At 44.3% G+C, this 25,712-nt stretch overlaps 1 protein-coding gene across 1 annotated transcript in view; it reads left to right on the top strand.

Moving 5' to 3' along the window:
- ITPKA (inositol-trisphosphate 3-kinase A) overlaps positions 1–25,712 on the top strand; it is a 605,052-nt gene that overhangs the window by 477,857 nt on the left and 101,483 nt on the right. The window contains exon 5 of the mRNA XM_085627107.1: positions 17,017–17,118. Within this exon, the coding sequence (XP_085483233.1) occupies positions 17,017–17,118 (102 nt within the window). The remainder of the gene's footprint in view (positions 1–17,016; positions 17,119–25,712) is intronic.

The raw sequence follows: 25,712 nt of genomic DNA, 5'->3' as shown, positions 1-25,712 counted from the left end.
AAAGGTGTCATTAAACATGCACCGGACGTCTTCAAAGACCCTGTCAGGACCAGGATTCTCAATCCTCAGATTGATAAAAAAATATAAACCCGCCCCTAATGATCCAACCTACATTAAAGGTCAACTCCCTTTAGATTCACTGGTAGTGACCAATGCACGGAAGCGTGCCAACTCTCAAACCTCTGGTGATGCTCCACCTACAGATAAGGAGTCTAAATTACTAGACGCCTCAGTCAAACGAGTTGCCTCTCAGGCAGCTAATCACTGAAGAATATCTAATGCACAAGCATTGCTTGCCAGATATGATAGGGCTCACTACCACCAGCTTAAAGACCTAATGCAGCATTTGTCTGACCAATATAAAGCCAAAGCCAAAGCCAATGATTTGATTCAGGAGGGCAAGTTAATTACAAATGCATCCATTAAATGTGCCCTTGATGCAGCCTACACCGCATCTAGATCTATCAACACTAGTGTGTTATTACGCAGACATGCATGGTTGCGCATTTCTAGTTTCAAACACAGAAGTGCAAACGACTATCCTGAATCAACCGTTCAATCAAGAACAACTTTTTGGCCCAGCTATAGACACAGCTTTAGAGAAAATGAAAAAAGACACTGAGACTGCAAAATCTATGGGAGCTTTACATTCTCCTTCAACACGTGGCTCCTTTCGTCGCTCCTTTTATAGGGGCGCCTCCAAAACATCAGCAGACACTTCTTCCTCCTCCTATAAAAACCCCACACAAACATCCCCCAGCAAGGGATATTTCAGAGGTGGGTATAGGGGAAATAACAACAAAGGGAGAAGCCGAGGTAACAACACTCGCACCTCCCCCACTAACAATTACTTCCCTCCAGTCTCTCCAGACCATTCCACTCCGGTCGGAGGAAGACATTCACAGTTCCTACCTGTCTGGAATTCCATCACTACAGACAAGTGGGTAAGAAAAATTATCCAGTATGGTTACTGCCTGGAACTTACTGCAACTCCCCCCAACATACCGCCCAATCAGCGCCCAATGTCCACAGAACATCTAACGCTCCTCAAACAGGAAGTTCTCTCACTGCTTCAAAAGAATGCAATAGAACCAGTTCCCTTACAGCATCAAGGGACAGGGGTTTACACCCTATATTTTGTAATCCCCAAGAAGGACGGTACTCTCATACCAATACTAGACCTCTTCCTGCACAGCCCTTCTTCACTGGTGTCTGCTGCAGTGGCACAGCTGTGCTGACCCTCTACTATGGCTTGAGCCTTCAGGTAAACTGGTTGATCTGAGAATTGTGTAATGTGTCATTTTTACTTGATCCATCTTAATTCTTGCTTCAAGGCAGGATTGCTAGGGTAAGGCTCCCCCCTCTTCAGGTTGCACTGAGGACCTACAGGTCGGCTAATTATGTCAGGTACTTAGTATTTTGTCCAGACAAGGTGTACGTTCCAGTAAATCTCCTGACAGCAATTGATGGAGAGCACTCCAAGTTCCTCGCAACAGTGGTTGTGCATTCAGAAGGAGATGGATAGATTGTTTACACATCTTTTTTACTTGATTGTTACCTGGACTGGGCTGATTACCTGTTAAATTCAGTCTGATTTATTTCTTCACCTCTCCACCCGACACACTTTGCTCCTCCTCTGACTATCGCCTCTTGTGTATCACACCTTCACCTGAATTCATATGTCTGGTGATTGGTATAATTGTGTACTACATTAGCCCTTTTGCTAATGTGTCACAAATTAGTATTGCTATAGCAAATGCTGCCTAGAGGGGCACAGTGTTGACACAAAGTCCTGAGAAAGTTTGACAACTCCAGTCGTAACATAGTTGGGTCCCTGAGTGTTACACTATAGAGGAGATGACAGAAGGCAAAAAATCTAAAGGATCCAAAAGAGGACCAAAAATTCCCACAATTTGTATTTTACTTCTCCCCTATAATATTGAAATGTTAGTGCTCTTGAGCCTGTAAAAGCCGAGTCACATTTGATCAGAACCCTATGTCCCTGTTCTTTTCATGACAGCTGTTTTCTCCATTCAGTGAGCATTCTTTAAAACAGTCCCACACTAACAAGGGTCATAAGGTAATCATTCCAGAACTGTTCTAATGTACTAATATGCATTTGATTAAATTAAAATCATGTATTATCACCCCTGTCCTTTTTTGAGTGTCCTACCTAAGTCTCTTATCCAAGTTCTGCCATAATTTATTAGATGGACCATGGAACTCCTTTTACACTTGATTTTTCTTATAGTGATAGCATCATTTTAGGCATTTATGGTGTATTTTAAATTTATATTACAGTCCCCCTTCAGTGGATGTTTAATGTTTTCTCATGTGGAGATGCAGTCTTTTAATAAGTGTTGGTTCCTGTCTGCAAAGAGGTGTGATGCTATGTTATTGCCTTTTGGCTTCTTGAAATGCATGGTATTTTGTCTAAAATGTGAGGGCTTTTTGCAGCAGATTACAAAGCTTCTCTTCCTGGGTAATGTTATAATCCTTCTTGGCAAATAGAACACAGCAAGTGTGGCTGCCTCCATTCTCTTCCTCACAGAGAAGTCTGACCACGGGCGTCCCTCGGGGCTCAACCTTGAGCCCTCTTCTTTTTAACGTTTATGTCATGCCGCTAATCTATCTGGCGGAAAAGCTGGGTGCTAAAATCATAGCGTATGCTGATGATACCCAGCTTCTCTTCACGTGGAAGAAAAATGATTCATCCCCTGATTTAGCAAAAAACTATCTGGCTGCAGTTTTTAAATGGTTAGACCGGGCCCAACTCAAATGCAATGAGGATAAGTCTGAGGTACTCCTCTATGGGTCTTTCCCCCCGCATTTTAGGGATGACCTTTGGCCTGAGGGTTACCCTATGCCTCTATGGGAAGCTGTTCTGCTTGGGTTTTCAGATCAGATAGAACCCGCTCAGCAGAGCCTCTCTAACCCAAACCAGAACGTTACCCCCTCCCTAGGGCCTATTCACACCTAAATAACCACATATATGTACCACCTAAGGACAGGGAATTCCTACTATATATACCAAGACCTACAAGTCACAGCCTCGCGGTCCCAAACGGATCCAGGACTTCCTGCCCAGACGGCAGCCACAGACTTCCTGCCCAGACGGCAGTCACAGCCTCGCGGTCCCAAATGGACCCAGGACTTCCTGCCCAGACGGCAGCCACAGCCTCGCGGTCCCAAATGGACCCAGGACTTCCTGCCCAGACGGCAGCCACAGCCTCGCGGTCCCAAACGGACCCAGGACTTCCTGCCCAGACAGCAGCCACAGCCTCGCGGTCCCAAACGGACCCAGGACTTCCTGCCCAGACGGCAGCCACAGCCTCGCGGTCCCAAACGGACCCAGGACTTCCTGCCCAGACGGCAGCCTTAGACAAGTCACAGCCTCGCGGTCCCAAACGGACCCAGGACTTCCTGCCCAGACGGCAGCCACAGACTTCCTGCCCAGACGGCAGTCACAGCCTCGCGGTCCCAAACGGACCCAGGACTTCCTGCCCAGACGGCAGCCTTAACACGAGTTCATCCTATAATTACCACGACATACAACAAGGGAATCAGTGTTACTATATATCAGATCACACAAAGACAGCTAGTTGAGCACAACTTGTTCCCCAGTTCGAAGGGCTCCTTTCTCCCTTATTCAGTTACCACCTACCTGATCAGGATTAACATCTGTCCATGTCAAGTCACAGCTGACTAGAAGAATAGGTTACCCTCTTACACAAGAACACGTAGCACATATTGCTTTACTACTTTATTTAGTTATTACATACACACTCACGGAACATAATACATATCACATGACCTGCAAAGAAAAGTGAAAGATTGAGTTGTACACTCTAATAGTAAGGGGTTGACATCACCTTGGTCGTATGTAGCCTGCACTCAATGGTCATCTAGGTTCCCTTCTCGTCTGCGCCTCGGCTTCGCCTGGAAGTCACACCTCCGCAATCACGGGTTTACTCCCGTCTCCCTCTCCGAGTCACTGGGACCTCTTCCTCATCGGCTACTCTCTTCTCTTTGGAATATCTATTTCTCGGTTTTTCTCCACCTCCAAGTTTGTCATCTGTCTTCCCTGGAATAAGTAGCAGCTTTACTACTAACGGCCAGGTGCCGCCCATGGACTAGAAGCAAGTGCCAGTATCTGCCTCAAACTTTTACTAATATAGACGTGCATTTCCTCCTGGAAAATTCCAGCCCGTAACCTGCCGCCCACCAAATTCTTGTACCTCCCCGTGCCAAGGACACGTTCCCAGCCGGCCGGCCTGATGTAGTGTCTTCGGCATGAAGAAAAATACAATCCTTCGATAAGGGCCGGCCTGAACCGGTTCTCTCCAAGCGAATAACACCTCCTAACTAAAACACTGCCTATGACCTAGAAACATCCCGAGCTGCCAGAGCAGGAGGAAAGATGGAGTCTCTCCCGTTTAAGGCCTACCAGGCCTGAATTCAGCAGGGCTCCATGAAATACCCTCACTACAGAACAGATTACCCCTAATGCTAACGAATCTATCCCCTAGGATGTATATGCAAACCCTGATCTATGGGGAAGAACACAGGATCATGTCGAAGTGCCTAATAAATAGGCTCTATACACTACTCTAACCCTTAGACTTGAATGGGAAGAGACTGAAGTCACCTAAATCACCCTTCATCACAATAAGACCGGAAAAATCGAGCAGTACAGAAGCCCAGTAAAAAATCTGGGGGTCTGGTTGAGTGAGGACCTCAGATTCCTACTGCAGATTAAGAAATTGATTGGAGTGTGCTTCGGCACATTGAAACTCCTTAAGACATTTCTGCCACTACTGCCTAAAGCGGCTAAAGAAATGGTGATTCGATCTCTCATTCTCTCGCGGTTAGACTACACCAATGCCCTTTACATCGGTCTTCCTGGTTACCAGCTAAAAAAGCTACAGACCGTTCAGAATGCGGCTGCTAGAACGCTAGTGGGTATTCCTGGTATGTCCAGCACTAAGCAATCTCCTGGATTTGCACTGGCTCCCGGTGGGCCAGCGTATTTTGTTTAAGGCTCTTACCATCGCCCACGGTGCCCTCTACAAATCAGGGGCCATGTATCTCAGCAGACGCTTTGATTTCTATGTGCCACACAGACATTTACGCTTTGCGTGGCAATGCCTTGCTGTTATTCCTCGCTACGGCCTCATTAGAACGGGAGGTAGCTCTCTCTCTGTCATGGCGGCCAAGGCGTGGAATACCCTGCCCTTCGAGCTTCGGAACATCCACAACCTTAAAGCAGCTAAAAACCTTGCTTTTTAACTAATCATCCAGCCGCGGTCCACACCTCCCTGTCTCCTTTGAACTGGCTTTCGCGCCGAGACACTTCCGAATATCCGTGCGCGCTACAAATGGCGGATAACATAACATAAAGAAATTTGTAGCTAACCAAGTAGAGAAATATACATCCGAAAAACAGATCTTGGGACTGTATCATTCCAGTTTGAGATGTAGTCACAGCATGGAAACCTCCATGCTCAAGATTTCAGATGACTCCTTACAGATCTTTGATGAGGTAGACACTGCATGCTAGACTTCTTGAACTATCCAGAGCATTTGATATCGTCAACCACAATATTCTCCTGCACACTTTATACAGTAGGATGGGCAATGAAGGGGCCGTACTGAACTGGCTCAATGCATACCTGCCTAACAGAACACAATGAATTAAAACGTGATTCTCTATATGCCATAATCGTTCCATTTGCAGTACCACAAGAATCTATTCTAGAAACCCTATTATTCAGTTTGCATGTGAGATTTTGTCCAGTGCAGGTATTGATTTCCACCAGGATACAGACCAGATAAAGCTGCGTCTCTCTCAAGATTTATAGCACAAAATATATTTACACTCGAAACCAATGTCTTTCCAACATAAACTCATGAAAGACGGAGTTCACCTAACACAGCTAAGGTCCTCCCTCTTGACTGACTCACTAAGCTACAGTAATTCTCCCCAAACTGTGAAATCAGCCAAATCCTGAGGCTTCATGCTAGATATCTCTCTTTCAACTCCAAAGAAATTACTAAAGGCCTGATTTATAGTATGCTGGTTTTATTTCTGTCCATCAGGGTGGCAGGGGACATTATGTCCACCATCCTGATGGAGGACCGCCATATTTAAAGATCATCTACAGCCCAGCAGTGATCTTTGTGCATTTGCAGGAGCGGCCGCCATGGCAGCCCTTGTGAAGGCACTGAAAGTTCGGTGCAGACACCGCCTTTTAGATGGCTATGCATCAAATGTTTTTGAATTTTACAAACAAATGCCCAAAGCAGGAATTTTCGTCCGTGGTGTGAAGGCGATTATTTCTTTTCATTTTTTGATTGCTAGGGTTTATGTGACAGAGATAGATAGTAAACAAGCATTGGTAAATGCAATATGTTACACCTATGTGTTTAATAGTGAGCTGTTTTTGTTGTTGTAAGTTGTAGCTTGGTGAGCAGTTGTGCAATAAAAGTTACTGAAACTCTGTTAAATATCGTGACTTGTTTTTTGGGAAAGGCAATATATTGTGCTGTTACTGATGGTACTATAAAGCAGGGAGATTAAGTAAAGGGCGGAGGACAAAGAAAAAATACATGCACCCGATAAGTACGCTTGAAACGAGTGCAGCCATGTGGAGATTAGGTAAAAGGTGAAGGAAAAACCAAACAAACAGCATATGTGCTGTGCCGGGAAAACATAAAAAAGTAGTTCAACAAAACCGGATGAAAAGGTGGTCTTGTGCTATTGGCCACTGATAAAATAAGCATGTGAAGAACAATACTATATTTTTAGAATGAGTATTTGAGCAGTTGTGCAAAATAAGTGACAGGAACACACAGAAAGGGATATGTTTGTTTTATTGAGAAAGGCAATATATATATATGTATATGGACTTCGAGGAAGGCAGATTGCCGAAATGCGTCTGTCACTGCGGGGGGAAGGGGGGGGGAGGGGGGATGGTCTGCACGAATAAAGTAACGTAAAGCAAGGACCTGTGTGTGCTCTCCTGTTTACGCTGCCGGAACTGTTGGGCGTGTTGTGGAGTAATATATAAATATATATGTATATATATATATATATCAGAAATACTTTCCCAGCTCTTCCCGCTTCCCGTCCGGCAAAACAGCGAAGCGAGTCACGGACACCAGTTTTCTTCGTGGCAAAGTCAGGTCTTTATTTGAGTTGCAGCTTTTCGACGCGTTTCGGATAACACAGTATCCTTGTTCACATGCGGAAGTGCAGTCCGCCAACAGTTTTTATACCCGTATACCTTTTTTATTTGTTGCGTGTGTAAGTGCATAGTCACGTGATAATAGACATAAACAACATCCTCTTTTAGCGCTAGTCCATTGTCGTTTGGTTTATACATTATGCGAATGTAAATTCAAATACACTTTATATGACACTAGACAGTTATTATCGTCCATGCAAATATGTGTTGCACATATTGTTACTTAATGATTGCATGAATGCTGTACACGTTACTCTATATACCCTTTTTCCGATACATTACGTTATGTGGCATCTAAATACCTGAAAATAGGATAAATCCTATACCATGTGAAAAAATGAATATTGTTTTATATATCTAAGATCCATTTGACCCTGAATACATAAGTTATAACAGCATGAATGCTGATTCCTAAACAATTTCATATGAGGATCAATTTCATAAATATAGTGCAAAAGATGAAAGCATGGAAACAGAAACACACTGATAGTTGCCTGTCAAAATTTGTGCAAAATTACGCATTTATGTAAACCACTGGAAGCTCCCATATCATCTATGTTAAGCTTCAAAGTGCAAAGCGCTAAGTTTTATAAGGTGCTGAAAAATTAGTGCAAATGGTGCAATTAATTTATAAAATCATAAAATTATAAGTGCCTAAAAAAAAGGGGAAATTTAAAAACAGGGGGAGGAAGGATGTTTCTGTTAGCAGCTGAGGATATATATGTGCAGAATGACCTAAGCAAATACAATATAAAAATCATTTATAAAAACCCTCTACAAAAAACTCTTAAAAGATAAAGAATTTATCATAAAAGGTCAATATAAAAAACCTTCATATAAAAGCATGTTATCAAAAGACTTATAGAAAACTTATAAGAAATTATGGAGATCTTCAGTGTTGTTAAGCCCATTTGGATGTTTTGTATCAAGTTCGACAATCATTCTTGATTCTAATTGTCGCAACAATCTGTCCTGATTTCCCCCTCTTGGGGGATTTGGGATGGCGGCAATTACAAAATATTTCAGACATTTAAGGTCATTTCCATGTGCTGCTTTAAAATGCCGAGCAACCGGGTATGCCGGGTCATTGTTGACAATTGCTCGTAAATGTTGTAAAATCCTGACATGCACCTGTAGTTTTGTACTGCCTACATATTTGAGGCCACAGGTGCATGTCAGAACGTACACTGCATATTCGGTTTTGCAGTTATGGCTGCCTTTGATCTTGTGTTCAATGGGGCTATATATATATATATATATTGATTTATTACAGCTTTTCCGTCTGAGAAAGGTATTTAATTTTTTTTAATTTGCAACGCACACATTGCTAAAAATAAATAAAAAAGGACTATGATGCATCCAATGGTAATGCACTTTTAAAAAAGAGCAGTAGCTCTGGCTGCGTTATGGCTCTTTTTCAAATTAGTTTTGGCCACATAGCAAAGCATCTGCGCTGCTATACAGCACGGCCACAAAACATTACCAAAGCCAATAGCTCTCACAGGAAAGACCTATTGGCTTTGCCATTGCTTGTTTGAATGCACTGCACTACTAATACTATACACAGCACGTAACAAAGTCTGGAAACGTTTTCTTTTTCATGCAGCAGTGGAGTTCAAAAGCTTCTAAATAATGGGGATTCCAGGCACGTGTTAAAAATGGATGCGTCCTAAATCACACAATTTGGCATTAGAATGTTTAAGTCAGCAGGATCTGTAAGAACCATTTAACTACTAGGCGACCTCTCCTACATTATAGCTCTCCATCTCATTTCCCTTACCTACCTCACGTCTGAAAAATAACAGTTCAAGTCCTAATAGAAAACCTAATGCCACTAATATAGTTTTGAAGTTATCCAGTTGATCGACAATATCTGCGCTAGATAATATTCAGCCAGCGCAATAGACAATTCAGTTCAGAGTGCTGCACTAAGCAAACCCCAATATATATAAAATAATAATGGGAGAAAAGAGTAGTGAGGTATAACTCTTCGTCAGGATCGTCGTTATGTTTTATTGGAGTTATCGTCCTTAAAAATCAACAGGGGTTAATGCATTTTAGTGTCAGCTGACATACTCTCCCATCGCAAGGTTGCCTTTTTTGGCAAAGTACTTCCCTCATTTGGAGCCTCAATTATATTTGTTTCATTAAGTCTGACATGTATGAATTTGTAACACCCATACATTGGTATTTGCCTATTGACCACTTTAATGGTCCTGACACTAATTTACAACCCTTGACAAGGACGTAGGCTTAATCATTTCTGGAGATAAATATGCTGTAAGATTGCAGATCACAAGTTCAAAGTCAGATTTCACCCCTCCGGGCAGGGAAAGGGACGCTGTACTCACTAAAGGCTTTAAAAGTTCTGGTTAGTTCAGGACACTGAAAGCCATCACCCAGGCCATCTATTACCTGCCAGCAGAAGCCTTGCACGGAAACCACACCTGCATAAAAGAGTGTCAATATTTAATTTTATGTTGTCTTTTTCAACTGTTTTCAGGTCTATGATAACAGTGTCAATATGTTGGTTTGTGTGCAAGGGACCGGATATGAAACGTGAATTTAATTTCACTGTTTGGAGAGCCCACACTATCAACTCAAATGTCCTTTGCACTTTTATAATACTTACAGTTGTTCACCAATGGAAGTCATTTTATAGACCACTGAAGGATGAAGAGCTGGATTGCTCCCACTAAAATCAACCTGTAACTTGCAGATTCACATTCAAATGCAGGGTTTTAGATTAAATAAAACCATATATAAACCGTAAGCATAAAGCAACGTTCCAGATCAACCTACTTAAAAGCCTAATGTACAACATATAAACATACCTGTATACACAAGGTCAATTTATGGTAGGTTCTCATCTGAATCCATTTCCTGTGTTTTCTCGATTCTCAGTTACCGACATATTGTACTCTCCTTATCTGTACTGCAGCCGGAGTTCTTTAGAGACTCGCAAGCAGTGTGTGCAGCAAGGTGTAGATTTTTAGCAAACAACTTGTTTCACTCTGGGTATTTTAAGTGTAGGGTAACGACGGGGAGGAGGGGCTGCTGCTGTGCATTAGAAGGACAACTGCTCATTGCCAAAGCTCATTGAGTCACTCCTTCAGCATTGGCAAGCGAGACCGATTGGCATTGCCAATGCTTCTTCTTGTGGTATTGCGACCTAGCATGGGAAGCACTCAACTGCTGTTGTGGTGGGGCCCAAGCAGGGTACCAAACAAATGGATTGAGGGAACAGTCCTGTCTGAACCTCTCACCCCCCACACACCACCAGAGACACTCACCTCACTAAGCTATCTTGCAGAAATCTTGGCAAAATGCTGGTTTCTTCCAATATTTCACACCTGGGGCCCCATTATGTAATGGCCACACTTTCCCTGTTTGCGCACGGCACACATTAAAACAGGTGTGCTGGGCACAACCAAGGAAAGTGCACCCTATTACACAGAATGCGCTGCCCCCAGTGCAGCCGTGAACTCGTGCTGTCCTGGGGGCAGCGCATTCAAGTGAAATATCGAGCAGCTTTAAAGCAGGCGCTCTGTGTTTCACAGTGCAGGCGACAACCCGTCTGCACTTTTAAAGAGGATTAAAGATCCCTATTCAAGCAGGTGCAGTCAGGGACTGCACCCATCTGCAAGGGGATGTCTTGGGGATCCATAGGACCTCCTTTCCCCCTGCCATAGGGCTGCAATCAGGGGGCGAACTGACAGTGCAGCGCCTCCTGAGAGCTTCTTTGCCTCTGCCCAAGTCTGTAATACGGCGCAGGTGCAGAGGCAAAGTATTCCCTCATTTGCATGGGGCCATGCCCCATGCAAATGAGGGAACGCCCTCTTGAGAAAGGGTGCTGTATGTGCGCCAGAGCTTTAAGTATTACAGAAGGGGCCGCATTAGTATCTGCGGCCCCTTCTGTAATACCAAAGTGCCCCAGGGGCACACAAAGCGGGTGCAAATGCCTGTTGCGCCTCCCGGGCACCTTGTGTATTACGGCTCCTGATCGTTCCCTTGCTCCCCACTCCCAATAGCTTTTATGCATACTGCCTGGAGCTGCATGGCCCTCTGAATTTTTGGTGAGGTGTATGTGTATGTATGTGTAGCTGGGGCAGCTGCAGACAGCTGCCTTGCCCTGAGCTCTGGCAATGGCACGCGCTTCAGCTTAGTGTGTGCTGTTTGTGTTAGTTGCTGCCTTCGCCGCTCCCAGGCTATGGTGCTTCACAGCTGAGGCTGACTTGAACTCATCCATCGCCGGTTCCCCGTGCAAGGCGTGGCACTGGTGACCGTAAAGGTGGGCGACCCAACAAATTGACAGGGAGAGCCAAGCCGAAGGTCTGACTGGGCTCCAACAGCGAGGCACAGTCAGGAAAATGCTTCTCGCGTAATTCGTGCAACAAATATCATGTAAAAATATGTTACTCTCTTCAAAATTGTTTTTTTTAAATTTCTTTAAAATGAGGAAACGCTTCAATTGGTACATCAGGTTACATCACTGTGTTCAGAGGGATCTATTAAAAGTGATAGTTTGAACTTAGTTTTAACATAGAAAAATTCATGCCTCTCCCCCTCCCTTGACTACAATGCCATTCATGAAATAAGAAGCAGGCTATTTGTCATGTGCACCATAAATGCTTATCATACATGGAGCAATGATACAGTCTATTAAATCAAACACAAGAGAGAAATGTGCCTAAGATCACACAATTACACTAAGTGGTGAAGTCAGGATAGAACCCAGTTTTTTCGTTTTCGCATTGTGCAAATCAACAACTGAAGGAGTATCGCTTTCCTTTTTAGCATCAAGGGTTAAAGCGTTGTCTTTAATTCTTGGTGAATGAGGTTAGAGGGAGTAGCAGCAGAAGACTTTTTCGGCTGGATGGTCCAACAGGCCCCAAAGCTGAGTCGTAGCCAGGCCTCTGGCTCAAGCCTTTAATGGCCCCTCCTTAATAGATAATGTAGGCCCAGAGTAGAGACAATTGGTGCCCACTCTAGGGCTTCCTTTACTAACAGAAATCGATAATTTCATAATGGTAGGGTCTCAACAGCTCTCCCAGGCTGCTAGAGCATGGCGATTGAAGGCACTCAACGGAAGGCGTTGGTTCTGCTCCTCCTTGCCTCTTCCCTCTGCCAAGGTTAATAATTGTGTTTGGCCGGCAGAACTTGGGCCCAGCTCCATTCTGCTCCTCCCTAAACTAGCTAGAGTGTAACAAGAATCAAATGTATTGTATGACAACCAAGGCCTCACATACACTTCAAGCAACACACATTTCCACTGATGTCCATTCTCAAACATGGTCCTGTGTCCCAGCATACATATGAAGACTTAAGACCAAGTCACAAGGCACTACCTGATTAATAATACATCCATTCACGTTTCAATAAGTGTGCATCACACTTAAGACATGCATACACCACTCATTTTAAATCTCATCGCCTGTTTCTGGAGGCCAGAATGAAAATGCTATCCATCTTCAGACAAAGGAAGATTACATCTCACTGCATAAACATTGTTTGTATTTTTCATTGATTATAACAAACTGACATCTTATTATTGTGGCATAAATTACAGGCCTTGTGGGTTTCCGCTATTCATAAATCAGTGCAATGAGTCCACGAAGCATTTCCTCTTGATAATGCATTAACTGACACCTAGGAAAAGCAATTTCCTTCACCATGTCCACCCCTAAAAACAAATGAAAAGAAAAACAAAACAAAACAAAAACACACATACACTTCCAATCAAATGTCATTAAACCCAATTTCCATTTATGCAAAACATTTAAATAAGGCTATTAAATTGAGTTACACCCTTCAGATTATTGCACACAAAGGACTATAGAACATTATGACACATACAGGTATCCCTGGAACACATGCACCATGGCCCAATCATGTAATAGCAGAAAATTCCCGCTAGTATTTTGCAGATGATCTTATAGAAACTGCCAAATGTACACTTACTGCAAGGGACGTTCCATGCAATCATTTCAGTTGTATTGTTAGACGCGACATGCCCCACCCTTGTAAGGATCCAAGTTTATGCTATCCTAGTTCCAGGACTTTGTTGTAGTTAAGCTTGATTTACACTCCTTCCACATTCAGGAAATATTCATTAAAAAAATGTACTAATGCTTGTCATATACAAAAACTCGGGCCCACACTACCACTGTACTCTGACATACCAAGAAGGGAAAATAAACAAGAAATCCTCGGAGGGAAGGGGGGTAATTAACTCTGTGCTGGGCACTCAGGAATTGGCGAAACTCAGGAATTCTGGGACACACAAGACTAGTGAGTTTGTGCACTGGTCGTTTGTAGTCTTAGGCTCGCAGGTTTGAATCCTCATGACGAGCATGATTGCGTCTCAATGTTACGGGGCAGTACGAGTGAACTAATCCATGCTCATGTGCCCGCTATGCAAGTGGTTAATGTGGAAATCCCTATTTAAGCTGCAGAAAAGTCCCTTATTAAACCAGTAAACGGCTAGTTTCAATCCCCATCACTAGACTGAAACCAAGTGTGTGTGTGCACACGTATACATACGTACACTCTATTGATGCTTGCAATTCAGAAGTGCCCCCACCACTTTGATCTATGTCCCCCAGGTACAGAACATGTAAACAAAACCCAGCATTAATAAAAAGTGTTGAAAATTACTTAAACGAATCAAGCCATATTGAGACAGCCACTGGAATCTCAGAACCGTGGCACGTTTTAGGCTCTTAAAAAATGAAAGAACAAGCAAAGGGGGCAGGACATAGGATTTGGAGTAATAATAGTCAGAATTGATGACCTAGGAGCTGGGTTCGAGTCCAAGCATGCATTTCAGACAAACAAAAAAACATGACATTCAGACAACAAGCTTGCTTAAAATGTTTCCCGGGAGAGATTAGGTTTAAATAAATAATAAAAGTGTCAGAGAAACAAAGAAACATAGCCGTGCATGCTGCCACGAAATCCGCGAAAGTACGCAAACATTAGTTAAAAAGAGTCAAATTCCAGCCTTAACCTAATAAAAGAACTTCCAGCTATAAAAGTGAATGAGGATGAGTAATTGGTATACAGTATATTGATAAGTAAAGCACACCCCAAAAAAAGAAAATACAATGCTACAACCAATTGAAAAGAAGGAAAAGTAAATTGACCAGCTCAGGGACAAATAAGAAGTTGGGGCGGGATGTAAGACCCTTTTAAGATATATTGAATACAATAGATTTCAAAAGCAAGGCGCAAGCGCTGTGCAGGCAAATCCTAAAATAGAACATCGGACGGTCTGATCTAAGTAGAGCATGTGGTCTGATGCCCCCATTCCGACGACCCCTAAGTCCTTTCGACTAAGTATTCCTATGGTGGAGCCAGTTGGGGCACCGCTGTCAGAAACCTGATGGTCCACAAAAGTTATAATTGACAAAGCGGATCGAGAGTTTGGTGGCTAGGTACTCCATCATGTGATAGGGTACTCCATCATATTTATGATGAAGTACCCTGTCCTCCAAGGTCTAACTGAGGCCCTAAGTATGCCAGATTTCAACTGAACATGCTCCTTAGTATTAGACTCCTAATCCCCAAACATGCCTTCAAAGCTTCAGTACAGTAACTGGAGCTATCTTGCACAGAATGCAGGAAATCTCCAATAACCATATTTCCTTAATCCTGCCTAAACCTTTCAACCATCTTCAACTGTGCAGACAGGTTTATCGCCTACATAGGGAATTTCTACTGAATTACACCGTTTTTAAAGTCCCTTATAGTTAATCTCACTTCACATATAAAATAGCTTCTATCACGTTCAAAGTGAGACACCTTAGTTCCTCTATCGCAACTCACACAAAACTGGAACTGTCCAGTAAAAACAGCACCTATGAAGCAAATCTTCACTACTTCTTAAAACACCTAATTAAAGAAAAAAATCCACCACCAAGCACACTGTCTCGGGTAATGGTCTTGAGACCTGGAATACCCATCAAACCCCTTATAAAACTTGCTCCCTCATTGCAAATCTTCAAAGTCAAGCTAAAGTATCATCTTTCAAACCTGTCCTAACGTTCGCCACGTTGTTCATGCTGCTGATGATATAGGCTTCCTTCTGTTGCACTACCACTTTATTCCGTTGCTGACCACCAATATATGAAACCTGTCAGTTGCACCACTACTGGACACATTATGTCCAATTATCATCACCATAGAGAGGTTCAAGTCAGCTCCATGTCTCCTTCATGGACTAACCACAATCTCATCCCGGCCTATTTCAAACAAGTGCCTCTTATTACAAATGAAAATATCTCTTGAGCCTTACTATTGTATTGCTGTTATCTAAATATGTTTAATCAAGGCCGACTATAAATGTATATACAACTTTTTAATGCTCCAGGATTATAGTGATGCTAACCACATATGTAAATAGCTCTGATTTATCTCAATAATATATTATGTTATTTCTCTTTCACCTGTAACGTTGTTGGCTCCTATCCTGTTCCCCTTTGTTGTGAAGTGTTCTGTCATTGTTCAGGGTCTGGAAGAACTATACAAAAATGCTAAAACAAATAAGAAGAAACCATAATTCCTTGTCCTTCCTTTGTCTGGGCCATCTGTGCACCTCCTGCATTCTTGTGCTGCACATGTGGTGTAAACAAATAGGTTCAGGAGCTTTGAAAAGATTGTAGACAGCAGCTGTAGCCACCCAGGATACTTGAGTACCATCCTCAAAAAATGAGAGGGGGAATGAGTGAATAAGCAAGTGAACAGATCAGTGAGTAAACGAGCAAGTGTTTGGGTTGGTGAATGAGCTAGTGATTGAGCAAATGGACGGGTGAGTGAATGGATGAGCGAGTGACCAAATGAGCAGGTGACTGAAGGAGCGAGTGACTGAATGAAAGAGGAGGCAAGGGTGCATGAATGATTGAGCAAATGTGAAATCGGGTGCCTGAATGAATGAGTGATCCCTGGTGTGCATTCTTTGAATTTATCACTCTTCAGACACACTGTATACTTTTTAAACTTTCAGTCTGTGGTGTATCTGCCCGTACTATCTCTTACTAGCTGGATGGGAGGTTATTGGAATGACAGAGGGGAGAAGCGGCTGTCTCTATTTATAGGATGTCAAGAGGAGTTGTAGAAACTGGGTTTTGGACTGACCATTGTTGAAAAACCACAATGCAGAAAGTTTGTTAAACGACTCCAATAGCCTAGAGCTTGGGATTCGAAGGCTATATCATAGTGTGCCAGGAATCATAGTATGAGACCATGGCCCTGATCCCAATAAGAAAACTATTAGATGCTGGGGTACACTTTTGTTTTTCAATAACCGTCTTAAATATTTTATTTTTGGGACAATTTTCCCTCCTGGGAGTTTTAATTAAGGAACATCAAAAATAATGGGATGACGGGATGGAGGCAGGGGTTAAAGAGTGAATTGTTGATCAGCTAGGGTTCATATGTATATTATTTCTTCAAAAGGGTAGAACGCCCAGCCCATAGGATTAACAGCATGCTGGGGTAGCTATAAAGGAATCACGATCGCAGTAACAAAAATAAATGGTTGCTTAATGGCAAAGGAGGTAGAGTGAGAAAAAACACATAATGGAAACCGAAACACACTATGTGCTCTGCTTGGTTATAACTCCAACTCTGAGTAAATAAAAAAAATAACATCTGAGAAAGGCAAGAATGAAAATTAAATATGTGTGTAGCAGAAAGAAGGAACGCCAGAGGCTGTTGAACCATCCCTCCAGTCTACCATCACCTGATCAATATGTTTCTTTGTCTTTAGCGAGCTGACGGCACTTGTAACACGCACTTTAAGAGGACAAAAACACGGGAGCAAGTCCTGAAGGTGTTCATAGAATTCATCGAGGGCAACACCGCCATTTTGGTGAGTATTATTATTTTTTCTTTTCTTTTTGCAATATGTCCATGAGGCGAGATGGAGAGCCCTGCTACAACAATGCCTGTGTTTGTGAACATCTGACGTGCATCACAAGCAGGTGCATTGTATGGCCTTTGCGCCTTCTTACATTGAGTTTGTATTGCACAATCAGACCTCTAATGCTAAAGGAACTGTAGTGTTGCATCAATAGAGGTGGACAAGACACTAGAAGCTAAACCTTAAGCCAGATGCCTGACTGTGGCCTAGCTTAAGGACCTCCTTGAACCCCAAGCCTAAAATGAGCTGAGCTGAGCTTTCACAGGACGTGATGCGGCCAAGTAGCTAGAGCTGCCAACCACATAACAAGGGGAACCAGGTTAGAATCCGGTCTCGGCACAGCATCCTGTGAATCCTAACAAATCTTCCTTTGCTGAAAAAAATGTGTAATGTAGTCTATGTCTGTTGTGAAACACTCTTATGCTATTGAGTCAAGGTTCATGCTATGTAAAACAACTAAAAATATTGGTTTCTGCTTATTACCACCTCCAGTCTCACTCTCTGAGGCACAGCAAACAGTAGGACTTTAAGAGAAAGAACTAGCCAGCTTCCCTTCTGTCAGTCTGCTGATCGGCATGTGCGCCCACAACATGTGACTTTCTTTTTCATTGAGAAAAGTAGACCTTCCTTAGAATGGAAGAATGAATAAGAAGCACAGTGCTTAATTTGTGACTGTGGTTTCTGGTTAATTCTCAGCACTGGCTCTAGTGACGGTCCACCACATAGTGGTGTTGTCTGTCGAATTTTAAGATGAGCACAACAACAGTGTTTAATAAGTCAATATACATTAAAAATTAATAAGACATGCTGCTCACACCATCATTATAGCTTTGGGTGGCCTAGAATAGTCTGAACTGTTACACTTGTAGGAGTATGAAGGTTAGTAGTTGTGTTGGTTCTATCAGTGGCAGCGCTGGCAGGGATAATGACTGGTGCAGACTGCAGTGGCCTCCTGAGAAGGGGCCTGGCACTTACTTTTTTACAAATTAAGCACTGAATAGCAGCAGGTGAACCAGGACAGATGTAACGAAAATTAAATCTGGTGACAAATCCAGTCGATGGGCCTAGTCGCTAGCACCCGTCTAACGAGAAGCCATGTGCTTAGGCGCCAGTGGAGAGTTTCAGGACTGTCAATGTCATGAAGTCTGCTCTTAGTTAAGCCAAAGGGAACAGTTGCATAGCAAGCATTGTTGCTTGCCGGTCTCTAGAAAGACCAGCAGTGAGCATCATTATGGCCAATACGACATCTGACAGTCACCCACCCCGGAAGAGCAAAAGAGACACCCAAAGCACTGCACCTTCAGTACGGAGAGACAGCCAGCCGCGAACGTGCCCTTGGAATGTGTTGGACACGTATGGAAAAATGGATCCTCAAACGTGATGTGTGGAGGAGTGATTGGTGAGAGCACAATGAACAGTCCGGATCTTCAGCTGGAAAGTTGGGCTGTGGTAGCTTTAGGGTGTTAGATGTTAAGTGATCTTAAAGCCAAAAAGATATTGATGGGTTGTCTGAGTGCCACGCATGCACATGAGCTCTGCACCTGCACCTCTGTGGGGACAAGCTCTGCACCTGCATGGTGTCACCTTCTGAATCATAGTTTCTGTTATATTATCGCAAGCAAGTACTTGTACTTAAAGGCAGGCAAGCATAGGGGGGTGAAAACAAGCTGACAGAAGAGGGTCAGTTTGATCATCCTTAAATCCTCTTCTCAGCTCCCCCTCCACCCCTCATCTCTAGTCAACAAATTCACAGGAAGAGCCAGGCTAGAGCTGAGCCAAGGGGCTGGTTTGGCTCTAAGTGCCGGTGCACTACCCGAGCCATGAGCATGGTTGGCCAATAGCAGCAGGCATGGAACAAGAGTGGAGGGGTTGGGGGGGCTTAAAGGAGGTCACAGGGTGGCACAAAATAAATTTTAAAAAACACACGTACCTTCTCACTGCCACCGTCACCACCTTCCCTCGTCATCTATCTATGGGGAAGCAGGAAGCACACAGGCTCCATCCCCTAAGCCAATCGCACCGCTGCAAAGCAGCAGTGTAATTGGTCTGAGCTCCGTGGCTCAGCGCTCAGATGGGGAATGGGAGGCTGGGAATGATCCTCACTAGGCTGTGTAATGCAGCCTGGTGGGGAACTTGAAAAGTGTGCATCACTGTTACTCCAGTATTGGAACTTTCATAGATTCCCATAGCTTGTATCATTCCCCGTCGTCGGAATGGGAGTCTCGGTAACCAAAATACCATAGCAGTAGGTACAAAAGAGAAAGAAAAAGGCCTAAGCCTAATCTCCTTTTGTAGCATATCCACCTCATTTTGTAAAAGAGACCAAAATAATGGTCCAAACATTGGAGTAGAGCCAATCAGCTATCACCACCCTCTGGAACTGTCCTGGAAGGAGATCTAGTCCCTCAGATTTTCTACCGCACGTCGTGCTAAGGAAGTCTCCTCTGAGCTTTGCTCCGCTTTCCTTATTTTTGGATTTCCAGTGCTTCTTACTTCAAATTTCCATCTTTGGGGTGAAGTTCTCCAGTTCTTCAGGGCAGATACTCCAAAGAAAGGCCTTTTTAGGCCTTGTGCTTCCTGTGGAAAAAGAGACTTCATGTGGATGACCAACACAAGGATTGTCTCTACTGCCTTTATCCGGATCATTCCTTAAAGGGCTGCAAGGTATGTCGTGCCTTTTTCCTCCAAGACCCTCAAAGATCGTGAGGGACGCCTCTTAATTTGGCTGCAGAGGCTTAAAGACAAAGAACAAGTACTGTCTTCTGAGGAAAGTGAGGGCTCTTCCATATCTTCTCAGTCCTCTCAGAAAAGACAAAGGGTGGCTTCTCCATGCCCTTCGTAGCGGCCACCTCAACAGAAGGCACATAAAAAGTCTTCAGAGGTTCATCCCAAGGCTCTTTCAGCAAAGGTTTCTCCTCAGGAGGTTCTTCACACCTTCAAAAAGCCTTCTTCCACCCCGTCGACGGTGGCCTCGACGGCGAAGAAATCTCCATCTACAGCCTTGTGTGTGACCTCGTCGACGACAACTGTTTCAACTTCTGCCACGTCTTCTTCATTATCCACGTCGACGACTCCATCGTAGATGGCTGGTAGGTCTGTCTCGTCGACGATTAAGATAAAGAAGTCAACGTCCGCCGCCGACTGTGTCGACGACGACACTGTCGACGAAGACTATCCCGTCGACATCCACTTCATCATCGACGAAGACTCCGTCGACGATGGCACCGTCGACGAAAACTCCATCGACGACGACAACACCGTCGACGACGGCTCTGTCGACGGGAACTCCGTCTACCAGGGTGCCCGTCGACGGGCGCGTCGACGACAGCGGATTCCAATCTAAAAAGTACGTACATACATCTGAAGATAACAAAATGTACGTTGACGCCGGCCCTGACTTTCCCTAGTAGGGTCCAGCTATTGCCTCCAGCACACCTTTTGGAGGAAGAAGATTCTGATGATGGCAGTATGTTTAGGACAGCGACAAGCCCATCTCAACTTAACGTCAAGTATCAGGACAGTTCAGACTATGAGGATCAAGTACAGGAGGATCAGGCAGTTTATCCTGAAGAATACCACCTGCCTTCACCTCCCATGGTTTGTCTGCCTGCATCTTTAGTTTCTGATCTGCAATTCTTCACTACAGACTATAAGCAGAGATTTCCCACTTTTGCAACGTCTCCGCCTCCAGCTGTGTCTCCACTGCCAAGACCGCTGCCTCCACCTTTAAATTTGCAGTCTGGGCCTGTCACTTCACCACCTCCGCTTTCTACAGACGATGAGGAGGAGGATCCACATGAGGAAGGGGAACTTCAAGATTCCCAATCTACTCGTGATGAGTGGGACGATTATGTACTCCCCTGTCCAGCTTCCCCCGCGCCTGCTCAAGCTGACTCGCCTCCTGAGGACATTGGGGGATTTCACAACATAGGGGAAAGAGCGGCGCAGCTTTCCAAATACCTATGCCTTCACACCAGCAGGATTGCTTCCTCTATGATTTTAAAGAGCCCTTTAAAAAATCAGTCAGATCTATCCCTATTATAGATTATATATGGGATCAGGGTATTAAAATAATGCAAAACCCTTCCTCGGTGCCCCCAGTTTTGCCTCTTCTGGATACAAAATACAGAGCTCCAGATACTGCTCCAGCTTGCCTAACCGGACATCCCAAACCAGACTCAGTCATCACACAAGCTGCTCAGCGGAAATCGAAAAATCCTTCCACTCTGCTGACCACTCCTCCGGACAAAGAGGGTAGACGGCTTGATAATATCGGGAAACGTTTCTCGTCAATGTCCGCATTAACAGTGCGTGCATCCAATTCCTTGGCACTGTTAGGACGCTATAACAGGCAGATGTGGGCAGATATTGCTCCATATCTTGCGGCCTTGCCAGATGACTCAAAGGAAGAAGCAAAAAAGATCTTGCTGGAGGGCGAACGTTCTGGTTAAAGGCGACTTCATTCCGACCGGAAGTGCAAACAAAAGTTTTGAACATGCCCTATGATGGTCAGCTTCTTTTCGGAACACACATTGATGAAGCTCTTCAGGGTATAAAAAAGGATACCGACACAGCTAGGGCTTTGGGTACCCTTCAATTCAAGAACCCACCTTTTCGGGGCTCAAGAGGAAGAGGACAAACATCTGCAAGAGGTGATTACCAACACCGATCTTCCTATTCTTTCAATCAGCAATATCGGCCACAATACCAGCAACGTCAACAGCACCAATCCACCTACACTAAGTCCTCCTTTCCTGGCAAAGGAGGTCGACAGAAAGACACTGCTCGGCGACAATGACTTTCCACTACCGCCGGTCTCCATCTCCTCTCCACCCTCAAAGGTTGCAGGAAGAATTTCCCACTTCCTACAAAGTTGGAAACAAATAACAACGGACCGTTGGGTTCTGCAACTAGTTCAATTCGGACATTCACTAGAGTTCATTCAAATTCCTCCCCAAACCCCTCCCCGACCTATGCTTCACCAAAATATACGTGCTCTACTCCTGGAACTTTCACTTATGCTCCAGAAGGGAGCTATAGAAAGAGTTTCTTTTCGTCAAAGGGGGAAGGGATTTTACTCCCGTTTTTTCCTGGTACGCAAAAAGGAGAAGAAATGGAGACCAATTTTAGACTTGAGAAGTCTCAACAAATTCTTTAAAAAGCAGTTGTTTCGTATGGTTACCATCCAGGAAGTACTGCAACTTCTCAATGCGGACGACTAAATGGTGTCTTTAGACCTTCAGGATGCCTATTTTCACATCCCTATCCATTGGAATCACAAGAAATTTCTGAGATTCGCGGTATCGGGCAGACATTACCAATTCCGTGTCCTACGGTTCGGACTCAAATCGGCGCCACGCATTTTTACAAAATGCCTTTCTCCGGTTGCCGCATATCTCAGACAACAACATCATCAGGTCTTTCCATATCTGGACGACTGGCTCGTCAAAGCACCCTCTCTAGAAGGTCTTCCGACGCCTGTCTACAGCTTTTCGATCGCTTGGGGCTCACTCTCAATCAGGACAAGTCCGTCCTCCGGCATTCCCAGCGCATAACTTTCCTGGGTGCTACTCTCAACACGACCCAGAAGAAAGCGTTTCCCTCACAAGAGCGAAGAGACAAGCTTCTTTCCTTGGCGATTCACATACGATCCAAAAAGTCTCTTACAGTGCGCCTTTTCAAATCCCTGTTCGGGATGATGTCTTCCTGCATTCTGCTAGTTCCACCCTGTCGCCTTCACATGCGCCCTCTTCAAGAGGCGCTATCAGCTCAATGGGTCCAATGTACGGGATCATTCGACGATGTCATCCGGGTGACCCCCTCAGAGATCAAGGCTCTACGGTGGTGGATTTGCCCTCAGAACCTTTCGCAAGGCTTGCCTTTCTTGCTTCCTGCTTCTCCACTAACCATCACAGCAGATGAGTCCCTGCAAGGTTGGGGAGCTTTCCTCCAAGAACTCCAGATCAGCGGGAAATGGTCCCTTTCCGAAAGAAAACTCCACATAAATCTCCTGGAGCTATGAGCGGTTTATCTTGCTCTTCGGGCCTTCCTACCACGGATCAGAAATTCACTAGTGCTTGTGCGCACCGACAATACCACGACAATGCACTATTTAAACAAGCAGGGAGGGACTCGCTCTCTAACACTCTCTCACGAGTTGCAAAAAATCTGGAACTAGTTGCTCCATCACAACATTTCTCTTCGGGATGAGTACGTTCCAGGAACACACAACGTTCTGGCCGACTCTTTGAGCAGACAACAGACATCATGTCACGAATGGGAATTGAATCAGCGGACTCTCAACCCCATATTCTCTCAATGGGGCACCCCTGTTCTGGACCTATTTGCTACCAAGCAGAACGCCAAATGCCAACACTTCACAAGCTGGCATCCCCAGAAGGGATCTCTAGGGAATGCATTTTCGATCGCATGGTGCAACGTCTTTGCATACGCTTTTCCACCAATTCCCCTGATTCCCAGGGTTCTCAGAAAATTGAAAGCGGAACCTTGCACGCACATCCTGATAGCTCCAGCTTGGCCACGCCAACACTGGTTCACGGAGCTTCACCTTCTCTCCCTGGAACCGCCGATCCAGTTGAAACTGTTTCCCTCTCTTCTCTCAATGAACAACCAACAAGTCCAGCATCCGGATCCAGCATCTCTCAGATTATCAGCTTGGCTCCTGAGTTTAGAGAGTTCCAGGGTCTAGACATACCTCCGGACTGTAGAGCAGTTCTGGCTCGGGCTCGGGCAGACAGTACTAACAAATCATTTTCCTTAAAATGGAAGAGGTTCTGTATCTGGTGCAAGTGAAACAAAATACACCCTCGTTCCTCCTCTCCAGAGCAAATACTGCCTTACCTTCTCCATCAGGTGAACTCTGGTCTCGCTCATGCCTCCATTAAAGTCCATCTGGCAGCAATATCCCGTTTCAGGAGATCCTTTGCAGGTCCTTTTCTGTGGTCTAATAGGTTGATTAAACAATTTCTTAAAGGCCTGTTTAGGACATATTCCCTCTGGTAAAGACTTTACCTCCTTCATGGCAACTCAACACAGTTCTGGCTCAGCTTATGAAACACCCTTTTGAGCCGATACACAGAGCTGATCTTAAGTATCTCTCCTGGAAAACAGCGCTCCTTCCAGCCCTTACTTCGGCAATGCGAGTGTGTGAACTTCATGCTTTCTCAATTCAAGACCCTTTCCTTCAACTCAAACACAACAGGGTTATGCTACGCACGAATCCGAAATTTATACCTAAGGTCCAGTCAAACTTCCATCTCAATGAGCCTATAGTGTTCCTTTTTAACAAATCCTCAAACAGTGGCAGAAAGGACCCTGCATTCTCTGGATCTTAAACGCTGCCTAAAATTCTACATTGACAAGTCAAAGACATTCCGCAAATCCAACCAACTCTTCGTGGCTTACAGTAGACCTAAGAAAGGTTTCCCACTCACTAAACAAAGTATCTCTCGCTGGATCTCCGCAGCTATTACTTTTTGTCACCAGCAAGCGGGCAGACCCTGCATTCCAAAGTTCGAGCCCATTCCACGAGGGCTATTTCTACCTCAATGGCACTTTTTGCAGGTGTGCCCATTGCAGACATTTGCAGAGCGGCAGCATGGAAGACGAAGACGCCGCATACATTTACCAAGCATTACTGCCTGGATACAGAACTCATGAGAGATGCTGCAGTGGGACAAGCGGTGTTCCGTCACCTATTTCATTAGAGGTGAGCCCTACCTTTCATCCCACCATCCTTTCTTCTATACGCACATTTCTCTATTATGTTTCTTACTATGCTATTTCATTGCTTTTTGGTTCTTTCTATTTTACGTTGCTATGTTGTTATCTGGTGAATTCATATATACTGTACCATTCGAAATGTGCTTATCATTGCTTACTACTCTGATTCAGGCATGTGAATCTATGAAAGATACCCTAATACTGGATAAGGAATGTGTTACTTACCTGTAACTGCACTTATCCAGTATTGGTATCTTTCATAGATTCACATGCAACCCACCCACCTCCCCTGGAAGGACTCTCTTGGGTCTCTCAGTGATACAACTACTTAGCACTGTGCTTACGAAAATCTGAGGGACTAGAGCTCCTTCCAGGAAGGTTCCAGAGGGTGGTAATAGCTGATTGGCTCTACTCCAAAGTTTGGTCCTTTTTACAAAAGGACATGGATATGTTACTAAGGTGAGGCTCTTGGCCTATTACTCTATATGTCTAATGAGACTACTTTATTTATGTACCGGGGACTCCCATCCCGACGACGGGGAATGATTCAGGCATGTGAATCTATGAAAGATACCAATATTGGATAACTGCAGTTACAGGTAAGTAACAAATTCCTTCTCTAACATCTGAGAAGTCTGACAGAGATAGTCAATCTTCGACGACGCTGCGAAAGACTCCGTCGACGAAGGCGGCAAAGGTACAAGTTAAAATGGTACCACCGTCAACGGACTCGTCGACGGTACCTTCGAGTCTCCATCTGTCGACGCCGGTGTCGACAGGCTTGTCGACGAGGTCATCAA

Source organism: Triturus cristatus, chromosome 9 (assembly GCF_964204655.1).
Source record: "Triturus cristatus chromosome 9, aTriCri1.1, whole genome shotgun sequence".
Lineage (NCBI taxonomy): Eukaryota > Metazoa > Chordata > Amphibia > Caudata > Salamandridae > Triturus > Triturus cristatus.
The sequence above is the reverse complement of the archived record's forward strand: the minus strand, read 5'-3'. Positions and strand labels throughout refer to the sequence as shown.